This window comes from Parasteatoda tepidariorum, chromosome 2 (genome assembly GCF_043381705.1).
Source record: "Parasteatoda tepidariorum isolate YZ-2023 chromosome 2, CAS_Ptep_4.0, whole genome shotgun sequence".
Taxonomy (NCBI): Eukaryota; Metazoa; Arthropoda; class Arachnida; order Araneae; family Theridiidae; genus Parasteatoda; species Parasteatoda tepidariorum.
Genome location: NC_092205.1, coordinates 48751393 through 48769279, shown reverse-complemented (window position 1 = coordinate 48769279; position 17887 = coordinate 48751393). Strand labels below are relative to the sequence as shown.

Genomic DNA, 17887 nt, shown 5'->3' with positions numbered 1-17887 from the left:
CTCATTAACATATATTTGATGTAATGTTGATGATTTTAATGTCATAAAATGTCTCTTTTGTATATATTTTTGTTTTAAAAGTTGTGAAGTTTTGCTAGTCGTAAAAAAATGAATACAAGCTTTAAAAAACTTACTACTTTTACTAATGAATGTGTAGAAATAAAATTTTCATGATATTTATACATGAAATCTTGAAGTAAGTATTATTAACAAAACTTTTGTTTAAGCAACACTTAAAGTGATGACTTAAAAGAAGTGGTGATTGGAAAAATAGTTTTACACATCGGCTTAATTTTGAATTTTAAGAATTTACACTACATCTCAAATTATTTTTCTATAAGGATAATTAAAAGCTCTGGAAATTATATTAGGAAATTTGAAAGTATATGCAATCAAGATTTGAAATATTTTGTCATGGATAAGGAAATACTGGAAATTTCATAAGTGATCAAAAAAGTGTCAGCAATGTTAATTAGATTTTTTTTCTCGTCGCTTTTAAAGTAGGAAAAACATTAAATAAATAATCTCAAGAAACTAAACAGTAAGATATTATTTGATTAAAAACTTCATTCTGTTTAAAAAATTAAAATTATAATTTTTTGACGCAAATTATGGAAAAACGTTTTGAGCTTAGATAATTTATAAATATTTAATATTCCTTTGATTACTGCTTTTATACTTTCGATTTCGTTAAAAAAATTAAACACAGTTGTTTAGAACTAAACGTTTTAGATAATTATAAGTAAAATAAGATTGAGTAGTACAAAGATTTCAATATCCAAACCTAGTTTAAAAACACCAAAATTTGATGTAGTTTCCTACCAGTCCAATTTTTTAAAGATATTTTGACTTACAAAATCCCCCTATGCCTAGTATAATTTACTTCAATGATGTGGAGTTTTGCTTCTTCCCAATATGCTAATTTTTCTTAAGTTTGTTTTATGCTATTATAGGCATTACATACTTCCGAGTCTTTTAATTTAACTTCAATTCTTAAATTTATGTTTAATCGTCTAATGCTTTACTGAATAAAATACCCATTTAATGATTTTCTCAGAAAACACGCGTTGCAAAAATATGATTTCATAAATATAAACCATTTATTTAACTTGCTAACATATTAAAATAAATATTTAAAACGTATATGTTAGTCACAATTCGCAATATCTTTATCTATCTGTATTTATTTTTATATTAGTTTTATCTTGCACAAAATAATTTGACAATACTTATTAATAGCAATTCTCTTGAATTTCGTGAAATTGCCAAATAAGGAATTTATCTCTGTGCTCAAAAGCGGCTATTTCTTCCATAATTTTTATGTAAATTTTCATCTAACTGCTCATTTGAGTTTCTAGACTTCCTCGACCAGTTTCTTGTAACGATCTTAACAAAATTTTCAAAAAATATCTTTTTGTTAATAATGTTTGAAAAAAAGCAAATTGAGCAGCTGTGTTACAGGGGGTAGAGCATTTTTTTTCTCAATGTGGTAACCCAGGTTCGAATCTCAACGATGGGGCTGGTTTATACGAATCCTTCTTCCAGCTTGCACCGACATAGTGCAGACGTAAAATATCCTCAGTGGTAGACGGATCATAAGTTGCCATCGTGCCAAGTGTGGGAAGTTTTCGTGGTATTCTCTCTATGTAAGACAAATACGGGTTAGTTTCATTAACACGTTGAATGCCACGCTAATTTTGCATGGCTTTGCCCGTCTGGCCAAAATGATTTTCTCAGTATGTATTGCATTAATTTCTTCGAACCATTTTAGTAACGATAATAATATTAAAGAAATTAAAAGCATTAAAAATATACTCGAATTATGTGTTTCTAATAATCTTGGCTTCGCCGTTAACCGGTGACCCTCCGTGGCGCTATGAACAAACTCAGTGCCGGTCACCGGTGACCCCCATGGCATTCAACTTGCTAAAGTTCTCCGCGAAGGCTAGTTTAACCCTATGCTTGATCCAGGAGTCCTGAGTTCGGTTCAAAGGTACAAGACTACTGTCTGTGGTGCACATTGATAGTCGTAAACTCAAATTTGGGTCGGTCATTCAACGCAGATCGTAAAATAAAAGCAAATTAATCTGCAATGTCTTCAAATTGACCACCTGGGAATATCTTTACTTTATCGCAATCTTTATGGAAGATCTTTTTTTCTTTTAAATCTTTTTGTATATTTGATGCATTTTTATTGATTTTGCTGGTTACTATTTATTAACTGTAAACCTGCGACGTAGAGAACTCTCCTGAATAATAGCCAATAAACGATAATTTCCATCAACAATCACCATTATACGTAGTTTTTGTTTAAACGTTATTTTAATAATAGTTATATGAAACAAAAGCATAAATCCTCATCAGTTTTTATCCAGGTCTTGCTCAAACATATTTACCAACAACAAACTATTGTTAAAAGAAAATTAACCATTCATAAATTTCCTAATCTATTATATTCTGAGGATAGTATACTCAATGTTCAAGCTTCATTTTATTTATTTTTTTACCGACGCTCAATCCAGAAGCATCTCGTGTTAACGCAGGGTTATGATGATACCAACTCGAGCTTTTATTTACGATCACAAAAACACAACCACCATATTTATTTTTGTTCTTCTTTCTCCTGTGTTATTGCATGGAGTGTGAGCAGCAGAGGAGGAAACAGGGAAGATATAACAATAGTTCCATTATACTTCCAGAAATAGTTCCTGTTGCTTTTGCAGCCTTGACTTGAATGAAATATGGAATAAATGCGGCAAATGAGTTGTTACTTATGCTTTTCCGAAAATGAGCACGAAGCACGTAAACATCAAAGAAAACGTTTTAAGGGTACTCTGTTATGTATATATTCAGGTAAAGAGGTTCTAAGTAGCTATCGTGTCGTGAGATTTATTTTTTAAAAGAATCCCCTCATTATTTATTTTTTTCAATAAAGTTAACTTCAGATATTTTTGCAGACTTTTCCTATTAAAATATATTTTCTACGAAAAGTTTGTAAAAATACTAGCTAGTGGATGAAGGTTGTAAGGGACAGGACCTCATAATTTATTTTCTTCAATAAAGTTGGCTTTAGATATTTTTGCAGACTTTTCCTATTAAAATATATTTACTTCGAAAAGTTTGTAAAAATACTAGCTAGTGGATGAAGGTTCTAAGGGACAGGGCCTCATTATTTATTTTTTTTCAATAAAGTTGGCTTTAGATATTTTTGCAGACTTTTCCTACTAAAATATATTTAATATGAAGAGTTTGTAAAAATACTAGCTAGTGGATGAAGGTTCTAAGGGACAGGACCTCATTATTTATTTTTTTCAATAAAGTTGGCTTTAGATATTTTTGCAGACTTTTCCTACTAAAATATATTTAATATGAAAAGTTTGCAAAAATACTAGCTAGTGGATGAAGGTTCTAAGGGATAGTTTTGATCAAAAATTGAGATCTCTTGCGTAGGATCGAACTTTAATTTTAACTGAACAACGTTGATTACTTTTGCCCGGGCGTTAAATCTTGGAGATCGCAGTGGGTGACGGTTCTAAGTGTCAGTCTATACCCTTTGACGCAGAAGATTAAACATATATTTTTATTTTGTTTTAAATAATGTTTGATCAAAATAAGTAAAAAAATAATATAATTAACATTTTAATTATTTAAAATTAAGAAAAACAGCATGAATTACCAGTGTCTTTTTTCTGCATCAACCCTTTAATGGGCCATTTATTTCTAGTAAAGGTAAATAAAAGTATTTTTGGAACTGAAATTGATATAAGAATAGCAATTGATATAAGAAAAAAAAAAACATTTAGCTTATAAAAAATATATCTAAATTTTGAAGCCATTATTTTTTTGGTGGTAAGTATATTTACCACGACCTATGAGGAACTTATTGACTTTTATTTTTCGTTATTTATAAAATAAATTTTATAAATGCTACAAACTTCAAAAGAAATTATGTATTTTATAACTTTTATGCGTTTTCTTAAACCAACAAATGGTTACCAATTTTATTCAAACGCGCTTCAAGAAAGCTGAAATTATTAACAAATGGAAACCTAAATTAAAAGTGGTAAAAAAAATTCACCATGGACTTTAAGTATTGGTGGTAAGTATACTTACCGCGGCCTTAGAAAGGGTTAAAGATAAAATCTTCCTAACACTAACAAACAATAATTTTTTCAAATTCGCAATACTTAGATCTAAGAAACAGAAAATAGTGCTTGGAGTCCCTCCGCGCGGAAGAAGTGAAACTTCGTAATGTGGAAATGAAAATAGGAAGGGGTAGAAATTGATTTTTAGTGAAATCATATTGTTTCTTTAAGACAAACTTTATTAACATTGCTTACAATTCACAATTGATCGCATCTTTTAATTATCATTTTCGAGTGGAGAAATATCCAAATCTATAACATTTACAATGGGATTATGATAACTAAAGGAAGATACGAAATGTTTGAGTTCTATTTTTTCAATATTTCTTGCAAAAACTGCATCAATGGTAGTTCCCCCTTTGATTGTTGGATCATTCCTACCATTTATCATTTCCAATCCAAATTTGTCTTTAAGGAAGGTTAATAATGTTTCATCTTCAGGTAACGAGAAATTCACATTAAAATCTCCTGCAAGGATCACAGGCCGCTTGTTGCCATGGTAGCGTTAAACGTTTAACGCAAACTTGTTGGAAGTCGCATTAGAAGTTTCACTTCAATTATACACAATTAAAATTTCTTTAATTTGAAAAATCTATTGTTCTTTAAATTACAAAACTAGTGCTACAAAAAGTTTTTTAAATGATAGATATCCAATATTACTCTCAAAAGGCAAAATTGTCGAAAAGTAAGAAGTAGTGTACGCAAATACGGCCCACTGAATCGAAGAGTTCCGAAAACTGAGCATATTGTGCGAAATCACAAAATTACATACTTTCTAATACAAGTTTTATGCGTTATGTTCATTTCAGCGACAATCACTTACTTCATTGACAAGCTGTTTCATCGGCACAACTTCGCCGACAGATCATTTCATCGACTAGGTTATTTCATCGACGGGGTCATTTCGACGAAATGGCTGGTCGACAAAACGACCCTTTAGATGAAATGATCTGTCAACGAAACGGGCTGTCGACGAAGTAATTGTGATGACTAAATCCATATTTCATTTGTGCTTAATATGTAACTCTCATTCATTTACGTCATTTTTTATATTTTATCTTTAATAGAAATGTATTTAGATTCATAATATGTTTAATAGAAGTGTATTTATAGAAATATTTACCAGCCATTTTGTTTTCCTTTGATTAAAACAGTTTTTCATCTTAAAATCGATTAAGTTGTTAATTATCTTAAATTTATCCACACAATGTTTTAATTTGTTTTTACACTAAAAGTGATAATAGTTACAAAAGTTATCAGGCGTATTCTCCAACCAGGAGATGTAAAAAAAAAAATTGTGTTAAGTTGATTCAGAATTATGTCACACGTTGAAATATTTGTTAAATTTGGGTGGTTGGCGTCATTTTGCCATTCCAAGAATGGCAACAATAGTTAAGTGTAGAGGCTTAATAAGAAGGTGATTAATCGTGAAACACAAATATAATTTAAAAATTTAATTTATTCTTAACACTAAATCTTCTTCAAAAATATTTCGAATAATTTCCGCATGGTTTAGTTAAAATATTTACGACATGACAACAACACTTGTTTGACATTTTTTTAAGAATATTTGAGCTCTTCGTTCAAAAACATCTCAACGATCTCGTTCACGTCTTTCTTTTTTACCTCTTTAACATTCCACGCCTCAAAATTTACAACCCTTTTGTAAGCAAATCTCTTCCTACTGCAGTTGTTGATTGTTGCGGATGTTGAGGGGAAAAAGAAAAAAAAACAATTCTACAGAAAACTGAGAACACGATTCACACCGACCTCAAATATTAAAGACAATATTTTTAAACTTTTCTGTCTCTTAACATTCCAAACTTGTTGGTTGTAAATAATATCGAGCAAAAGCAGGGGAATGTGGCTTTGATGTACGATAGCAGAGTAACCTACAACGAAGATATGATGCCAAGGCTAGCAGGTTCTACTACTCTCGCTTACTGCTCATTTTTTCCCTTTCGAATAGAGGAGGAAAACTAACTGGAAGATGTTCCTCTAAAAAGTTTCTCTCGATAAAAGCTACTTTCGAATTTCAGGTTTATTATAATAATTTTTTTTTTTATTTTCGTTTCAAAACTACCGTTGGCCATATTAATAATCTATTGGCGGACATAAATAATTTTGTTCCGAGATATTTTTCTTTAAAATAACTTTCGTAACATTATTTTTATACACAATATGTGCATGCACCAGATTTAACTATTAATTAATTAATGTAATATTAATTTAGTAATTTATAATAATTTGCACCAAAAAATAGTAATCGTAAAGCGGTTAATAAGTTTAGGCACAGATTTAAATTAGTTTATCCTAAAATGTAGCGTAATATGGTAATATCATGGAATTACGTTATAATAAAGAAACAACACTTTGTTTTAAACTCTTAATTTAGAAATGAGTCAAAAGCGTAATAATAGCAGAATAATATTCTTAAAAAAAAATTCATATATAATATTACAATAATATTACATTTAATAAATATTCCAAATATTCCATTACCTTTAAATTTGGAATACAAAATTATTTTGCTCGAAAACAATACCTTCATGACTTTCTGTAATTTTATACAGATAACGACTAAAAAAATATGGAAATCAATATAAAAAATTTTTTTAAAAAACTTAATTCTAACATGTGATTTTTTGGTCAGTAAAACTGTACCGCCAACAATGGGGAAACTGTGTCGATTTGTATAATTAAATTTATTGATCACGAGATAAAACTTTCAGACTACAATATAAGACAACTGTATATTTATTTATATAGTTAAATGCACCGTTTTTTCCTCACTATATTTTCAATGAAGGCACTGAAATAACTAACGCTTTAAGCGATTTTTCAATGTCATTTTCCCTTTGAAATGCTGCCAAACAGGATTTTTTAAAAACTTAAATAGATTTTTGTGTAATAATTGCAGTCGATTAATAAAAAAGGAATTTAAACAAGGGGCCCCAAGTATTGACCTTGAAAACTTTAAGGACTGGATTTAAAATTTAATTCTAGTTTCTTAACTACCAATACATTTTTGTAGTAACTTTTGAGCAATTCTGTGCTTAATATGACTACGTTGTAGTCAAAACTTTTTCTTTTAGCTTTCATTTTCATGCATGATTTTTCTTGCAAGCTATTTCTTTTTCATAAAACTAAGCGTTAAAAGTTTTTTTTTTTTATTATTATTGCGTTGCATGCCAGGAAATATTGTTTCGCGCATGTTTGACATTTATACATTAGATATATTTCAAACTTGTGTAGATATTAAGCTGGCAACTTTTACAGATGCAGCTGGACAAGATCGGCAGGACAGTGATGTAGATTCAGGAATTGTTGCCTGTAGAAAAGTTGGTGAACGAATCGGATCGACGTCCTCAGCGGATACCGATAGTAGTCAGGAGTCTAGACCTAGAAAAGAGTAAGTATTCGAAAGAAACCTTAAATTAAACACTTGTAGACTTATTTGAATAGCTGAAAAATTATTTTTCACTGTAGAAGAGTAATGTTTCTAACAAATTTGTTAGCAACACTAGCGGAATAATTTAACAAGTGAAGTTACGTTTTTTATGGAAAAGAATTATTCCGTTATCTCCCAATGTTTGCATGATTTAACTGTATTTTTTTCTTAGTAGCTTATAATATTTGTTTACATTATTATTTGTTTACTTAAGTTATGAATTACTTTATCTATTAATGCTTTTAGACTGTATAATTTAGGTCAAACTGACCACGCTAAAGTCGGTGGTCTTACAGGAGGACGTTTCATTTTCAGAAAATAAAGTTATTGAAACCTATACAGCAATAATTAAAAGTCTAAAGTAATGTTACAGGCAATAAGTGTGTCGAAAGAAAATAAAATTAATGAAGAAAAAAAATAGATCTGAATTTTTTTTATGAATTTGTATCAAAAACATGAACTATCTAAATACAATTCTTAAGTTCGCTTTTTTTTCATGCTGTGCTTCTCAATTCCTTCTTTGACAAGGGGGCATCTGTTATCACTGATTTGATACAAATATCTCTTAGTAGCCATTTTGTAGCAAAAAAGATTTTAAATACAATAATTTAAAGAGTACTGACCAAGAATAATTTCTTTTAATATATACCAAGAATAAATACTCGATACACAAAGAGAGATTTCATATCTTTATTCCTTACCTATTAATAACAAAGACAATAACACTGGAGAGAAAAAATTGCTACAAATTTTTTTTTCCGGATGGAAATATTGCATGTGATTTCTCTGAGTTTAGTTTCATATGACTGATGGACAGAAACAATAGTGTGTTTCTGCTTGATATCATGCTGCAAATCTGTTACTTATCAGCTAAATAAATAAGTTTTATGAATTAGCTTTATAAATTTAAATATAATTTTTTTTTTATGAATAAATCTTTTTTATTCTTAAATCTTCCTTGTTTTGCCCACTTTGAATGTTCCGCTGCTCCTGGCTATTTTTCCAAATCATATCCCTTAAGATAAGTTTGTAAAAGTACTGATTATTAGGGCTAAAGGCTAAACATTACAGGTTTATATATAAATTAAATGGAATTATTCTTAAGCATAATTAGTTCAATGTTTTTCATGTTTAATACAGTATGTTGATTAAAAATGTATTATCTTTTTTAACCGTAAATTTTCCTGGAATAGACTTTTTCAAATTACATAATAAGTAATAAATTAAGCTACTATTTTTCATAATTACTTATTCCGAATATATTTCGTTTTCCGCAATAGCATAATTAATAAATTATTAATTAGAAATTATTAAATTAAATTATAATATAATTATAATTAAATTATAATTATTGTTAATTATTAAAAATATTAATTATAAAAGTTTAAAGACTTTAAAAGGTCCACAAAAAAAAGTACTCTGACTTACATGTGACTAATAGTCTTGAATAATGAATCATAATTCTTTTCAAATTCCTTTCTTTTACATTTACTTCATGCAAGAACTGCCAAAACTTATTGAAAAAAGAATCATTATTTATGTTTTGTAATTGAAAGCGCTATTAGATTTCTTTTCAAAAAAGAAAACAGCTGTTATCTGCTATTATGAATGTTTAATCTTTTTTTTTTCCCTTACCAGTCTGATGGCGTACTTCCCGACTGGTTCTACGGAATTCTTTTAGTTTTCCTCCTCCCTAATAGATAATCCTATCTTTTATTGTCAAAACTTCAAGAACAATAGCTCTGTTTTTTTTTCTTTAAAAATAAAAAAAAACTAGAAGACCTTGATCGCGCTGTTATAGAATTCGTTAGAATTGGCATTTCATTTATTTTGGAATCGAATGGCGTTTCTGTTATTTGAGTACCAAAACTGTGAGAATAATGCAATTTTATTAAAACTTCTGTTGAGATGTTTTCGAGTTAATTTAAAACCAATAGAGACAGAAATTATGTATTCAAATTCGCTTGGATACATTTAAAAGGTAAGCATATTTTAGAAACAGTGTCATTAAACGTTTTATAATTCTTTTATTTTTTATTTATTTTTGTAATTTTTTGTTATGGAAAGTTTCTCGAAAATGTTGTTTGTTAAAAAGTTAATTTTTTTCTTTAATGATTAGTATATGTTTTCAGTACTTGTGTAAAATCCAGTCAACCATTTATAGCAAAAAAAAAAAAAAAAAAAAAAAAAAAAAAAAAAAAAAAAAAAAAAANAAAAAAAAAAAAAAAAAAAAAAATGGCGCCAAACACTATTTATTTTTTTATTTTTTTTGCCAACTATGGAAAACTGTATCTCGAATGCGTGGTTATTCTTTTAAAGATTTTTTGTTAAAATAGTTTTTTTTGTTAAAATTTAATAAATTTAAAATTTTTATGGTTAGACATTTTCGCAACAACAAAAAAAAACTATTTTATGAATTGTTTTAATAATATATTCTAAAATATTAATTTCCACATTTTTTTGTTTGTTTTATCGTCGACCTCTTTCCGTTAATAAAGGAAAATAAATAGCTGCTAAGTATTAATTATATGTTAATTTACAAGATTTCATTAGCTACGAGATTATCGTAAGATACGTTAATCGATTACGAGATCGCCTATCGAATTCTTATTTGACGGGCTGGTCATTTTCGAAATAGAATGGAAAGAACAGTCGCTAACAAAGAAATGACACGTTTCAACAGCCAATCAGAATTGTTACGCACTTTGACGTCGCTTGCAGGGATCCAATAATGCCCCGAAATATTTTATCACGCAACAATAATTTCTAATATCGTACTATGCATAAAACGTCTAAACAAGTATCGAAATTTACAAAAAACGTCTTAACAAGCATCGAACTGATACTTTTTTTGCAAAGTAGTAAAAGTATAAATAAGTCTAATATATACTGACCGATTATTGATTGTACTAATATTTGCTATTATATTAATAGCAAATATTCGTCTCACAATTATTGTTTACTGTGCAAATACAGTAATGTCTTTTATGATTGAAACTTATTTATAATAGGTCTACTTTCCGATGATTCATAGATTGCTGCTTTAAAAGTAATAAAGCTAATTCAGTTAAATGTATCAATGAATTTTTTTTCTTCGATTCGCCATACTTTGCTTTGAAAAAATACGAACACTGAATCCCCCTCCCCCTTTATTTTTGCAAATATGTTCTTCTATCACAGTTAGCCGCTTTATCGAGATTTTTTATTACCATCATTTTATTACCACCAATCTGTATATTGAATAGATTTTTATTTTTTTCATACACTAATCTATATATTGAAAAGGTTAAATATATCATTTAAATCTCTAAACATAGGGAATTACGTACAAATTTTTGATAATTAGACTTTTTTTTAATTTTGATATAGAAGCGCATTCACACACACGAAGTCAAAGTTTCAATTTTGAGGTTAAAGTGGCCTTGCACATTTAAATCATGATTTTTAATCAATTTTCCCTGAATTTATCATCAGCAAATCCCTAATCTGTAATTTATTAGCTTTTTTAAATAATTTCACTTTTATGATTCACAGTCCTTGAGTTGTGACGACTTAAATATATATTCCCAAAGCGTAGTACGGTGAATTCTATTTTAGTTAGCTTTTTTCTCTCTATAGAATTTCGGTAAGCTTCGTTTACCATGTAAGAAAACTTTTTTTATCGTTTGTTTACAATCATTCTGAAATTTAAATAGATTCATGTGTTTTTATGAATTGGAGAATGAACTAGCATTATGATAAAATATGTAAAAGGAAAAACAATTATGATATAATTTTTCTTATCTCGAATTTTTTTCCTTCAAGACGTTGTATGATTTTTGCTTGATTTTTTTTTATATATATATATATATAATTTAAATTGTAATTCTTTGTTTCAGTCAATTGTTTCAGTCGTTTCGCTGTAATTTTATTCTTTAAGTTACTTCGCTTTACCGTTTATTTCACTTTAAATTCACGAAACAAATCAATTATTTCACAATCATACTTTGGGTTAATTGTTTTTTCATGAAATTTCGTCTTATATCTTCGATAAAAAAAATTTTTTTTTACTTCTATAAAAAATATCTTTCTATTTCATACTCCATAAAATCAACACAAAAAAATGACCTACATAGAATTTTCAGAAAAACGCCACCAAAGATACACGGTCACAAAGAAGCATGATGTTGCATTAAATGAAATACAACCATTGCGAATTTTAGAAATACGGCAGCTGATTCTATCAAACATCAGTAATGACACAGAAAATTTCCACTTCCCCTTACCTTATGCAAGAAGGTGCATACGTAACACAGCAAAAGTTACCGAAACGGCGAGAAATAAATGTAGAACGAATTGGGAGTTGAGTAAGAATAAAATATAAGAGAGTTTGTACTACTATTTCCACATGTCACTTCTTCAAACAAAATAGTCGGAAGATGAAACTGCGTTCTCAGAATTCCAACTTGTTTTTTGGGAGCTTGTCACTATTTCAAAAAGAACTGAAAAGTAAATCTAGATCCATCTTTCTATTTTTTAATAAAATTCTTTCGATGTATTTTACTGTTTGTCAAATATAATTTTCTTACTGTCATCATCCTAATTGTTCTGTCATTTGCATTTATCTGTATAAAGTAAAATTCTTAACCCTTTCATTTAACTATGTGAGAGTTTATTTTAAGAATTTCTGAAGGTACAACGTATTTAAAATGTAATTGTTTCAGAGCTTCAATCATAAATAAAAATTTTGAATAAATAGGAAGGTAAAAATGTTTAGTAATTTTTAGCAGTAATAAGATAAGCATCTTAAAAAAACTTACTAATGTTTTTACCTATACATTTTCTACACGAAATCAGTGTATACAAATCCCAACTTTTACTTGCTGCAAGAAGTTTGTTTCTCTTAGAGTAAGTCGAACCTTTCACAGTTTTCGGTTTATTCTAAATCTCAGTAATGCATTTGATATATCAGGTTTAGATACTAAGTCATACCTGTCATTTTTTACTTGGTTCAAAAAAGTTTTTTTCTTGAAATAATTATTGAAGCGATATTGTAGGCAAGTATTTTAATTCACTTTTCACCATCACGTAAAACACAATAAGATAATTAGTCAACTTTCTTTATGTATGCTTAAACTATTTAAATGTAATGGCAGTTGAAATTATAATAAATCAAAATTATTAGAACAGGAATTAAACATGAATGCAAAAGTTTTGCCACCACATTAAATATAAAAATCCAGATTCTTCTAGAAAACCGAGAAAAGTTGGCAGGTATGTTAAGAAAGGAAGACAGCACTACTTATAGACTGTTGTATTTTGCGAATATCATTTTTTCTAAATTTATATAAGACTGGCATATTATATAATAAAAAATCCTGTCAAATTAAGCTTTTGTTTTGTCACTTTAAATTTAATTTCATCAACGTTAGCGGGATGAACTTATTTTTCTTCTTTGATAGTACTTTTTCTATAGTACTGTTGGAAATACCTCACAAAACCAAGTCTAATTTCAAGACTATTTTACCCTTTTAACTGAGAAAGTAAAATCACTCCTCTTAGGATTATAAGAATTCATTCAGAAATAAATTTTCAATTTATAGAATACATTAATTATTACCGTGAGCAGTATCTTTAAATGATTTTGGAACTAGTATAATCTTTTCGGACCTGGTAGTTGTTAATATTCAAAATCCAAATGGCAAAGACTCACAGTATATGTGCATCATGAAGTGCATGTGTCTATTGTTTTCTTTTTGTATTGATATCCAAATAAGAAAAATTCATTTTAAAAAAGGATTGCTTCAGAATGAATTAACATTACGTTGTTGACTCACTTTCAATTTGGAATTTTACAAGAGGCTAAGAGTACATTTTTAGAATAAAGCGTTTTTGTTTTCATAATTGATAAACTTAGTGGGAAAAGTAATCAGCTGACATTTTGAAAAAGTAAGAAATCTTTGGTTTAAAAACACGTCATGTTCAACAGTATGTATAGTATCCAATTTTTTGACAGGATATTAGAGAACACGAATAGCAGTCTGCTGTTGCTGTATTATGATCCTAAATTAACAAAAATGTCAGAACCGTCTCACATTAAGCTCTTTAATTATGAGACATAAAAATTTTGATATCCATATCATGGTTTAGCATGTCAAAATAAATAATTTTCAGCTTTAAATATGATCGAAATAATACAGTTTCCCTTTCGATAAATCTGGAACTTTATTTCTCAAATTTTCTAAGATTATTTTTTCCTTTATACTATTTAACAAACATAAAAACGCTGTTTTCATTTTTTGGAGAAGCACGTTTATAATATTAGAATAAAAACACCATATTTGTATTCTTAGAATAGTACTAACTGAATTTTGTATTCTTAGAATAGTACTAACTGAATAATTGAATTACTCGGTTAGTTGGAAAAAGTGCTTATTTTCTTACGAATTACTTCATGCATTCGTAAATTCTGACTTAAAAATTGTACATTGTTTTCAATCGGTTTTAATACTTGTTTTATGATACTTCTTATTAAGTATATGTTCGTAAAAATATTTTTTTTAAATAAGTTTGATTCATACTTGTAATAACAAGTGTTCAAATTTAGCGCTTATCCTCGAAATAATTTATCATACTTAGTTTGAATGTAACGAGAGAAAAAATTAAATGATATGAGTATTTTCTAGAACTGCCTATGTCTTAGACTTCCTCAGGGGAGTTGCTTTTACCATATACACACGAAGCCTACGATCTCCGCTGTAATCATCTCTCTTTTTTCGATTTTTTATAAACGCCAGACTGAGTTTATAGCACTATTTGATCAGTTACCTAGCATTAGTTAGTATTTTCGAAATTTATCTGGTTTTATTTACTTCCATATAATTTGCTGTTCAAACAATGTTCCGACGCATCTTAACGAATCTGCCATTAAACCCTTTTAGTTCAATTCTATTTTATATATGATACTTTTATAAAAAAAATTTAAAACCAAAAAGTTTAAGATATTCTTTACAGATACAAGCTCCATATGTTTTTTTACAAATTTAAAAAAAAATGTCTGCAATATTATGAAACTAAACATCGCGTGACATTCCTCGAGCAGCTATGCATTCATTTATTTGTGAGAAACGATCCCTCTCACTATTATTTAAAAAAAAAAAACTCATTAAAAATAGGATCCATATGTCATTTGGCGACATAAAAGCGGGCAGCTTTCATAAATGCAAATAAAAAAAAAAAGGCTACACCACGATTCGCTTTAAAAGATTTCTGAAGTCTCACCTTGAAAATATTGACACAGGCATGCGTTTCTTACGCACTCGTTTTTAAAGTATTAGGCATAAAACATTACTATGCGTCGCCTTTATGGAACAGTCATAATGACGCCTTAATTGAACTTTTGAAGTAAACTATGAAAAATATGTAATTTTTCTTTTATTTAGCAGATAGTGTTAGATAGAAATTTTATTCCCATATTTTCTCTGTATTTATCGTTTAAAATCGATAACTTTAAATAATATTTTAAAAGTTAAGTTTTCCTGTGGCAGCTTGAAGCCCACCCAGCTTCAGCTAGATGTGTACCAACTTGCGTGTAAAGTTGCGGTGACCAGTGCTGACCACATGACCACCACCATTATGGTGTTGGTTTCGAAATCATGGAACCTTAAACGCCATGACCCTCTTGTCTGACGTACTTTCTGTTGCGGTATTGCTTTATTTAGATTTTAGAACCATTTCTTAGTAAAGCCTATTTCAGTTTAATTCTGTTAACTCGTCAATTTAAAGTATGTAGGTTCTTTATCACACACTATTTAAACTTAAACTGATTACTAAGGCCACTACCCAACTAAATGATCGAAAAATAAATATAACTTAGTTGACACTGTTGTTTGTATGATTTTTTTTTGATTTCTTAATTTTCTTTAGTCATCATTTACTTTGTTGATAGCATGAATATACTTTTGTCTTACAGTTGCATGAATACATAATATTTTCTGACGAACCTTTTAATCCTTTTAGATACACTCCAACTCCGCACAAGAACGAACTTACCAAATCTCGAAGTTATACCGGTTCTCTTCGGGTACCGAGACGTTGTCAATCCTCATCTGGTCCTGTAAAAGGAGATCATTTAGCTCTGAAAGAATGTAACAGGTATTTATGAAATTTATCGGTATTTTCAGGGCCTCTTGAATTCGAGTTCTCTCTGGCATATGAAATGAGAACACTTTTACCAACTTATTTCACTCTCTTCCTATTGGCCTCCCACTATGCCTGAGTTAGCTTTTTACTTCCCATTTTTATGGTGGCTATCATTCGGCTTTCTAGTTATACTTAAAATTACTTGCAGGCCAATTCCTGTCACAAAAATAAGCTAAATATGGAAATAAGTCAGAGGAAAGTTAGAACTTATTTTAAATGTTATTTATGCTGTATATGGAAGCCTGAAGTTTTCTCTCCCCCCCCCCCCGCCGAGACTAGTTAGTCCCTTTTTTGAATTAACTGAGAGGCAGAGGTGGTCTTCTTAAAAGGAAGATACTTGAATATTACTATCTGAACAAGTGTCGCCGTGATGGCTCAGAAGATCGCCTACCAATGATGTAACTCTGGTTCGAATCCTAGCGATAGCTCGCATCGACCACAGTGCTGATGTAAAATATCCTCAGGGGTAGACGGATCATGGGTTAGAGTCCCCTTGTCAGACTAACCGTGGGAGGTTTTCCTCTCTATGTAGCGCAAATGCTAGTTAGCTCCATCAAAAAGTCCTCCACAAAAGCAGATTTCTCTCACTACTTGATCTAAATGTTCTCCTGTCTTCTGGATTGGGTTCAAAATTACAAGGTTACGGAGTTGAATATTGGTAGCCGTAAACTTAAAATTGGGTCATCTGTTCACGGTTAGGAAATGAAATTTTTAAAAAATATCTCAACAAGTAATGTGTTGTTTACTATGTAATATACACAGAATCGAGTGACGCCATAACAAAGTCAATTAAATTGTTCAAGGAATTTAAAAATATAAAAATAACAGTTTTCTTTATGATATTACGCATCGGAAGCTCTCTAGACAAGTAAGGTACTTAATACGTATTTTGTTGTACCAAATCAAATGCAACCAAAACAAGTCGTTAAGACTAACAGTTTCTAACAAGTTATAGAAATTTTTATGCATCCGAATTTCAGCAAAGCTCACAGATTAACTTCATCGCTTGCGTGAAGGTATTAAGGCAATTTATATTTTTATGGTTAAAAATTTTTTTTTAAAGCAAAGCTATTATTCCTTGAAAATTATACTATCACAAGAGGAACCGATAAAATTAAATTTCGACAGTTCCCTTAAATTTTTGTCTCATTTCTTCTAATTTGCATTTCTAATTATCGTTTTGTTTATCCTGTTAACGAATCGAAGTTTTTACAGTTGAACGCAATGCATTATATTAGTATTATTGCATTTTCCTTTATCCTATGCACACATAAAAATTTAATCAGAAAATTACCTTTCAATAAGATACCTTCATAAGCTTCCTCATAACGAATTGGCACATAAGGACTCGGATTTTTTTCCTTCTTTCTTTGGATAGGCAACTGGTCAGTCTTCCATCCTTTCAATCCGGCTTTTTTAAGGTCTTTTATATGCATTTACCACGCTAGTGTCCTTTTACCGTCAGGTAACCATATGCTTTCAACATTTGCAGGATTTTTTTTTAAATGTGGCTAAGCCATCCTTGTTTTGTTATAGATTTGTTAAATGATAGGATAATATTAGTTTTTGTAAGGACGTCTTTTTTTGATATGATATTGGTTCAGAGGATTGTTAATTTTATTTTTAAACGTTTATTTTGTTGGGTTTTTATCCTTTTCTGATTTCTGGAAGCAGATATCTGCACAATTCGTATAGTAGCCTTGCATGCATTAAATTTATACTTGATGCTCTCCAAAAATTGGGTAGACTTCTAAAGCATGATCTGGTGATTTTCGTGGTTTTTGAGAAATATAGTCGTTATTTCCATTCTATTTCTTAACCCTTTGCTTACGGTGTACCGTGTTGCACCATCACATGTGGTCCACATGTTGCACCAGCCGTAAGCAAAATGTTAATAAGGACTTGAAAACAAAAGAATCAACCTCTGACCGAGAGTTGATTTCTGTTTTTCTAATAGATATTTATAATGTAAAATCCTGAATATTAAAAATAAGATGTTTGATTGTTTGAAGGCTCACACATTACTCAGTGTTAAAAAAAACTCTACAAACACATTTTTGATTAGTATTTATTTTATATATAATCTCTGTGCACAATGTGTGTAAATACA

General features: G+C 29.4%; 1 protein-coding gene across 2 annotated transcripts in view; it reads left to right on the top strand.

Moving 5' to 3' along the window:
- LOC107454566 (uncharacterized) overlaps positions 1-17887 on the top strand; it is a 92886-nt gene that overhangs the window by 57217 nt on the left and 17782 nt on the right. For both annotated transcript variants that reach the window (XM_016071810.4, XM_071177558.1), the window contains exons 3-4: positions 7425-7557; positions 15595-15729. In XM_016071810.4, the coding sequence (XP_015927296.1) occupies positions 7425-7557; positions 15595-15729 (268 nt within the window). The remainder of the gene's footprint in view (positions 1-7424; positions 7558-15594; positions 15730-17887) is intronic.